The following is a 7865-nucleotide window of genomic DNA, read 5'->3' as shown; positions in this document are numbered from 1 at the left end:
GACCAAACATTCGGTATCTTGACCGCCACTGGCATATGTGCGGTCCTGGCTAGCACAAAGAGGCGAAGGTACTTAGTGCTCCTTAATAAGCAAATAATAAACTTAATAAACAAGTAATATATAAAGGCACTTAGTGCTCCCTAATAAACAAAAGTCTAAATCTGAGCCAAAAACAAGTCAAAACAAAACAAAAAAAAACCTATAAACAAATTTTAAAAGCTAGGAGGTGCCCCTCACTTGCTCTGAACCGGCTGTTTAATCTAAGCATTTTTCTGGTGTGGAACTGTGTATAATTAAGTATGTTTTGGGGACTCATCTTGCCACTGCTTCCTTCGGCCCGTTGATGTGGAGAAAGCACCTCTCACCACACCATCCGCTTTAACCGTGGGATCCTGTCTCATAGTCTAAGCAAAGTTAATGCATGAAGCAAGCCCCTGGAGAGTTTTCAGGGGGAAGAGGAAGCAGAAGCCTGCTATCCAGGGAGAGACAGAGGTATTAAAGCTGGGTTTTTGTTTTGTTTTCGTACCTTAATGTCATCTAAGGGCAACTTTTAAGATCCAGATGAAGTTCTTTTGTGATTAGCCAAGACTATTTTCCTTCTTATTGCCACCCAAAAAAACAACTTTAATCATTTCCCTTCATAATTTTCAGCACTTTGGCCCACTTCTTGGGAATTTCAAAAATCATTTGAGATCAGTACAGTAGGGGAAAAAAATATTTATTTTCTAAAGTCATTACCTTGACAGGCAAAACAAAGCATTTTCTCAATTTCATTCAGAAATACATTTAAAAAAAAAATACATAGACCAATATGGCCTGCCCAAACGTATATTTAACATGGTAAATATAAGGAATAAATTGTTTTGAATATAAATATCTATAAAAAAATAAGTACATCAAAATTTAATCCAACCTCTTCCATTAGCCAGTTACATAAAGGAAAATAATTTTACTGCTTTAAAGCATAACCGAATATTTAGTTTGCAATGTCTTTCATAAACAACCCTAGACCATTGTGTTTCCAAGGATCAAGGTAAGGAAAACTTCTTTTTCAAGGATCTTTTTTCTTATGGATCAGAGCTAGTAGATTACCATGAAAATGTTACATCTACTACTGACAGGGTAGACCAGATATCTATGAAGCCAAGATGGACTACAGAGGTTCCGGGGAAGGGGATGGCAGGAAGGGACCAAGCGGGGTCAGGGGGGGGGCAATAGTTAATGGTGGGGAAGTACTTCTTTTTTTGGGGGGGGAGTACTTCTACCAGAGTGCAATAGAGGTGAGGTAGACTCAGATTCATCAAACCCATCCTGATTTACAGTAGTAGCAGTATCTTTTAGTTTTGCATTTTGTGAATTTAAAAAGAAAAAAAAAGTATTTTTCTTTCTTTCTTTCTTTCTTTTTTTTTTTTAACTTGAGTGTCCTTCGAGAGTGTTTTTAATTTGTGCATTCCTTAGAAAATCTTTGCATGGACTTTGGAGTTTCTCCCTGAAATGTGCCAGGCGCCTGAGTGAGACACAAACACTCCCTTCAGACCCTCTTTAGAAATTCCACCATGTGTGGAATCTCCTGTCCTCCCTCTGGATGGTGACACCCGAATTCACAAGTCACTGTGTGTTTCTCTGCCTTCTCAGTGGTCTCTTGTCACCTCAAACGAGGAGAGACGAAAGCAGTTATCACCAATGGAGGCAAATGAAGATGCATTGGGGGACTCCTTAACCTTCCCTGGAACGTTGAGAGCGAGGGCATTGGTCCACTGCCAGTTGGAGCAAGAAATGGTCGGTCAAAGCAGGGAGGATGCTGTTGCTCTGATCCCAGCCATGGGGAGAGAGTGCAGAATCAGCCACAGGGTTCCCTTCTCGGAGGAGAAAGCTTTCGGGTGGGCCGGCCACGGGCCCTGGTGACCTGCCATCAGTGTGCTCGGTTGTGGGTCACTTGCCTCTCTGTGTAGATCCCCGCCTTCAGCTTTGCGACACGAAAAGCTGTTTTGATGCGGTTGCTGATGGCGTCCAACCTATGAAAACAGGACAAGAGAAAACAAATGTTATTTTTAAAAAAAAAATCATTTCTGGGCAAAAGAAGCATCTAAAATTAGAATCTGGCACAAACAAACGTAAGTCTGGTTCCTGAACTTTCCCCACTGACCACAACAACGTGCTACTCTTGGTTAACCTCAAGTGAAAAGGCAGCCCCCACTTATGCCGGGGATGCGGGGAGGGGGAGTGGAGCGACGGTCATATCTGAAGATAATTGGGCATTCAATGCAATTTTAAAGTACATTTTTAAGGTAAACTGGAGATATTCTGTTTTCCTCTGTTGCCCCATCCCAAATACCATCACCATATGACTCTGTGGAGAAACTACCTCCTCATGAGTTTCAAGTAGCCATGGATGTCTTCTTAAACACAAGAGCAGTTAAAGATAACTTGGGGCGAAAGGAACAAAAAGAGAGCAGGCCTATAGATAGGCCCAAAGCAAATGGTGTAAAGCAATGAAAAAATATAGATCTCTATTTTTTACAGGTTTAATATTTTCCTTCGGGAGGAAAAAGAAAGGGAACTCTAAGAGTGACTGAATCATTGACAGAATCAAAACAAATACAAAAATAATAATAATTCCTAAGTCAGTTACAGAACTGTGGCTTATGCAATCCTGTGATCTGAGGGGAGCATCGGGGGCCAGACCTTATAAACATGGAAACGACAATGGCCGGCGAGACATCCCGAACAGCTCAGGATGTCCCGTCCCACACATTAACAGTAAGCAACACAGCACACTTTGATCACAGAACTTCTTGCCACTGGATTTCTAGGAAAATTTCCAGGGAGCAGGGTAGGGAAATGTAGAACATGTGACAGCTCTAAGTGCAGAGTTCCTCCCTCCCCCTTATGAATTCCAAAATCTTTTGGACTTGGAACGGTCATCCCTCTAGAGCTGCCCATCACAACCCCACAGTGTGCACTAATCTCCATCTCTTCACTACCCCAGCTCGACTAGAAGAGATGAGAGCTTTTCAGAATGACATGGACTCTCTACGGAATGTACTTCTCTATTTAAAAAAACAAATAACCCTTCCCAAACAGCGTGCTCTAATTTTCACCTTCCCTGCCTAAGGACTTGATTTTTTCCCCTTTGGCCACTGGAGTAACTGCTACTTTTTGAAGAACTTGATCATACATGAGACTCTGACTTAAAAATAAAATGAAGTAAAAGAAAATAAGCACAAAAAACCCCTTTCCCTGAAAGGATTGTTAATTTCCCGAGGAAAGCGGCAAATGCGTTGACTTGGAAAAGCAAGGACTATAGATGACCAAATGACCAAGGTGTCTGTAGATCTATCTTGTTGGGAAAATCTAGCTTTGGACGGAGTAGCACGTGCTTAAGATCATTCAAGGGTACAGTGGGCAAAAGTCTGCATTCCGAAAATATTTGAGAGGGATTCCTTTGCTCTTTTTTAATCTATAGACTCTGAAAGTCTTTGTTCTTTTCTTCTAAGCCTTTCTCCTATCAAGGTGAGAACACCCCAGGGGAACAGCCCATTGGCACTGGTGACTGGGGCTAGCTGTCCTTGGGAGTCTCTTACCTTTTCATTTTTCTTCCTGCCACCAGCTGCTGATGAACGCACTTTTCTCCAAACCCAAAACAGTCTTTGCCTTTCTTAGGGTCATTCCAGCCCTTCTCCACACTGTCTTGGTCCCTGTTAAAATACAGATAGAGCAAAACATTTCAGCAATGGTACCTTCAGCTCTCACAAAGTCTCTATTAATTTTTCTTAAACAAAAAGACGACATCATGACGGGAAGGTCAGGAGGCCATAAAACTGGAAGCAAAGGGGTTTCGCCTCACCTGAGTTCTTTTCCCGCTTGGCAAAAAGTCCAGCACTTCTTGTCTTTTTGGCTGGCACACTGACATCTCTTCCTGTGGTCTGTTGCCTTTGTGGTAAATAAATCCTTTAAGGATCGTTTGGACCTAGAAGGGCTTCCAAGTCCATAGGGAACAATGTGCCTATTAACAAAAAAGATGAACAAAAGATATCAGCAGAAGTAATAGTCTTTGAAATGATGCATTCTATGGCACAAACTCATTGCAGTGGGACACAAGGAGCTCCCCACACAGCTCCTAGCCATGCAATGTAGGAGAGCCCAGAATGGCAGTGGTCAGGGTCATGGGCCCATCAGTGACCTTCTGTGTGTATACCCCACCAGGAGAAAACCAGTTTTCTAATTCAATCAATTTCATTTGTCTTCTTAACAAATTTCGGTTTCTTCTCCACACAAGCAGCTTTGTTTTTTGTCTCAGATTATGACATCTCTGCTTTGGTGTCTGTTTCCTATTTTCTTCCTTTTCTGACTTTCCATCTACTTAACAGCTACTGCGGGGGAGGGACTTCGATGCAAAACCATGACTCACATGATTTTGAAAATCTATTTTCAATTCAAGTCATAGGATAATGCCAAAAGTGCCTCCTGGGGGTGGGGGGTGGGATCTACTACGGCACGCACGGTTCACCCCCGATTTCACACATCTCCTGCAACTGTGAAACCATGACTAATAGAAGGACTCCTCTCCAGAAGGCTCCCCAGTAAATTCCAAAGAGTCCCTTTTGAGCCTCCCCTAAAAGGAATAAAGCCCTCTCCTCGGAAGTATCACCTCCTTGCGGTTTTTGTTTGATTTGATTTTGTGTGGTTTGGGTACATCCTTTACCAACTGGTCGCCCCGTACAGGACACTGTGTGCCGTGTTTTGGTTAACAACTCTGTCCGATGGGTGAGCCCATTTTCAGGACAGAGGAGGACGGGGAATCTGCTTTCTTCCTCGCTCTGGAGACAGAAGGGAAATCTACAGACCTTGCCATTGCTGTCTTGAAATGAGCTTTTCTAAAGGGAGAGTACAGAGGAGTCAGGACACCTCTGTTCCAGATCTGACTCTGCCCTGAACTCATTCTTGCACAAGTGATGTCCACAACTTGGATCTGTGCTTTTCTATAAGTAAAATGAAGGGACTGATGGTGACTCTGTGCAATCGCTTCTACCTCCCAGGAGTAGCACGGGTTAGACTAACCCACGTCTGGCCACAGCAGCTGATTCCCTAAACCCAAGCGGATCCCACCAAAAGACATCCCCGCTCAGAAGTGTGTGGCAGGGCACTGCCGGCCATCAGCCTTTTCCATCTATGCTGCCCCCATCTTTGAGCCTCAAGAAGACCCTCCCCTGTGTTTCAAAAAACCACCCCGCCCTGTATTTTCAGGAATGGGGGAGCACTGTCCCCACACCCCCGAGGCACCTTCATGTTGTCAGAAGTGCTACCTTCAGAAGCCAAACCAGGACCCCCCTCCCAGAGCAACTAGCGTCCCTGGGCTCTAGTCTCCAGAGGAGCCAGAGTTAAGGAATAGCTAGGGTGACGACGCCCTCTAGAGACTCACTCGGGAGTGTTGACCCAGATGATGTCGAGGTGGCAGAAGTAGACGCACTCTTTATCCATCAGGGAGGAGCAGGAGCAGCGCTTGGACCGGCGGGCCCGCCAGGGTGCACTGGGGGCGGGCTTCTCCCCTCCGCTGTCCAAGCCCGTGCTGAGCTCCGCACCCAAGACCGCTAGGGAGAGAAAGAGCAGGTCAGCAGGGCACGTCCCCTGGGATGTGGCCGAGCAGATAAAAGCCTGTGAAGCATGCAGCCCGCCTTCAACAAGAAACACAGAGCAAAAAGGGCTCTTTATCTTTCCCCTCCTTAACATGACTTCACCTTTACCCCGACTGGCTTATCCACTTTCGGGGAGATTACACCCGGGCAGGGGGAACAGCCACCTGAAAAGAGGACCGACTGGCCAGCTCCCAGAGAAATGTGTGGCCATGCTGCCTGTTAGAAATCTGGGGTGGCTTCTGCATGGAATTTAAAAGGACAGCCCAATTTCATAGGACAGTGGCTTAAAGTTGGTTGATGACCAAAGTGCTAAAGTTACGTGAACCACCTGCCTCTTCCTAGGTGCCGAGCCACTTCCCCATGCAGTTTACGGGAGAATCCACCACTTCACACCTGGTAGAGGGCAGGGAGGAGCCCAGGTGATATACAGTCCTTGAAATTAGGTGGAGTTCAAGAGCTCTGAGGGGATGATTGGAGAGAAAGAAGAGAAACCAGCTCTACAATATCCATCGCAAGTGGTAAACTCTAGAGAAAGTGTTGACCTAGGGTGAGACTGAGCAGCAGCTCAGGGACCTAATCAAGGTTCTGTGGATTTTGAATGCAGGATCCCCAGAGCAGGACAGCATGTGGGGGACTCGCCGCGTCCCCCTTCCCCACCGCAGCATGGCCTCTTAACTGACAAGTTAGCCATGCGGCTTATCTGCCCAATTTTGTACATTTCAAATGATCAGACACATTCCAGGATTTTCATTCCCTTGACATCTTTTCTCTTTAGTCAGGGTCATGAAAAGCCACACAAAAAAGGGCACTGACCCTAAGAAGGGGGAAACGGGCAGATATACACGTACTATCTAAATCCTCAGGCAGCCAAGATTTATCTTAGCTCCCCTCCCATAACAGGTGAATAAAACTGAAAATAGCCCTCACAGTGTTTTGGGTGCCAAAAACCTGCCAAAAGAAACCTAAAGTCAATAATGACAAATTTTAAAGAAAACATCTGCTTCACCCTGAAACCGCCTGAGGGTTATTCAACAGACTGTTATGCAGGTGATTTTACTGCTCATACATTGCTTGAATGATTTGAATAAAATTCCTTGGCTTCAAGCTGAAATTAAATATTTTACACATTCACACGCTATTAAAACATGATTTAAATAAGATCTATAAGTCCCTCTATGTCCTATTACCCCTGTACAGACATATACACTGCAAATATACATTCGGCTACATTATATCTTGTCTTTACTTTCCCTGAGTTATATTTTTAAAAACAAAACAAAAAAAAAAATACTCTATGCATTAATAACACTAAGTTATCCCAATGTTATAGGAGAAATTGTTTTCAATAGAGGATTTTTTTTCCCCACTAGAAAACTTAAGTAGCTTTGAGCAATAATTCCCAGACACTTGCTCTCCGAGCTGCAGTCATAAAAAAGAAGTGGAAAACAGAAGCGAGAAAAACATTAAGTAGGACAAGACGATATTAACGTTCAGAGACTTGCAAGTCGCCGTGCCTACCTGCTTCTGGAGCTCCTTGGAAAGCCACAAACAGCAGAGAGAAAATCATGGGGAAATAATCCATTCTGAAAAAAAGGGGGGAGGGAGTGGGAATCAAAGTCCTCCCCTCCCAACTGAACCCAAAGGAAAACGAAGAAAAATAATAGCTTCGGGTCCCTCAAAGAGCTTCTGGTTGTTCAGATCTCAAAGTGAGCCTTCAGCCCAAGTGCTCTTTAACGGAGAGAAAAAAGAAGTTTCTGCCAGGAGGGCCGGCAGTGGGAGCGGTCTGCGGGCGCACGCGGCGGTGGCGTGGGGGACAGCAGCGCGGACCGAGGACCCTGTGCGCGCTCGCCCCAGCGCCGCTGCAGAAGCGCGTCTGACTTGGACAGCTCTCCGCCGCCTTTTTATATTGAACCCCTATAGAGTGGGGGTAAACAGCTCCAACTTTATTCCAGCCCCAGACAATGTTATTGTGTTATTAGTCACCAACAGGCAACGTGCGGCCGGAGATAAGGCCAGGCTCTAAAGGAAATCACTGCTAACTTCAGAGGCAGACGCCCGCCGTCTGACAATTCAGGGGCAGGGCTAAGAACAAGAAAATACCCATTAGAGACCTTTGGTAAACCTGCCCGTGCGGCGCTTGGGTCTGCTTCCCCTTTTGCAAGCTGCCAGCCCCAGAGTTCAAGAATCAGAAGAGGGACTCCAGAAAAGTCATACCATTGGTATGAAAAG

The 7865-nt window shown here is 45.1% G+C and overlaps 1 protein-coding gene across 1 annotated transcript; it reads right to left on the bottom strand.

Moving 5' to 3' along the window:
• Nucleotides 1-701: 701 nt before the first annotated feature.
• On the bottom strand, nucleotides 702-7653 carry EDN1 (endothelin 1). Its single transcript, XM_059179261.1, has 5 exons — nucleotides 7155-7653; nucleotides 5423-5591; nucleotides 3848-4006; nucleotides 3585-3698; nucleotides 702-2015 (listed from the first exon to the last, which is right to left on the bottom strand). Exons 1-5 carry the CDS (start codon nucleotides 7216-7218, stop codon nucleotides 1913-1915), a joined length of 609 nt encoding a protein of 202 aa, XP_059035244.1. The 5' UTR covers nucleotides 7219-7653; the 3' UTR covers nucleotides 702-1912.
• Between the last annotated feature and the right edge of the window lie 212 nt (nucleotides 7654-7865).

Source organism: Mustela lutreola, chromosome 6 (genome assembly GCF_030435805.1).
Source record: "Mustela lutreola isolate mMusLut2 chromosome 6, mMusLut2.pri, whole genome shotgun sequence".
Lineage (NCBI taxonomy): Eukaryota > Metazoa > Chordata > Mammalia > Carnivora > Mustelidae > Mustela > Mustela lutreola.
The sequence above is the reverse complement of the archived record's forward strand: the minus strand, read 5'-3'. Positions and strand labels throughout refer to the sequence as shown.

Excerpts from the sequence above, each read along its gene's own strand:
- EDN1 (XM_059179261.1), bottom strand. The coding sequence starts at position 7,218 with ATGGATTATTTCCCCATGATTTTCTCTCTGCTGTTTGTGGCTTTCCAA. Across the intron at positions 5,592-7,154 it reads CCAAGGAGCTCCAGAAGCAG|CGGTCTTGGGTGCGGAGCTC; the intron begins GTAGGCACGGCG and ends TTCTCTCCCTAG. Across the intron at positions 4,007-5,422 it reads ATCTGGGTCAACACTCCCGA|GCACATTGTTCCCTATGGAC; the intron begins GTGAGTCTCTAG and ends TTTTGTTAATAG.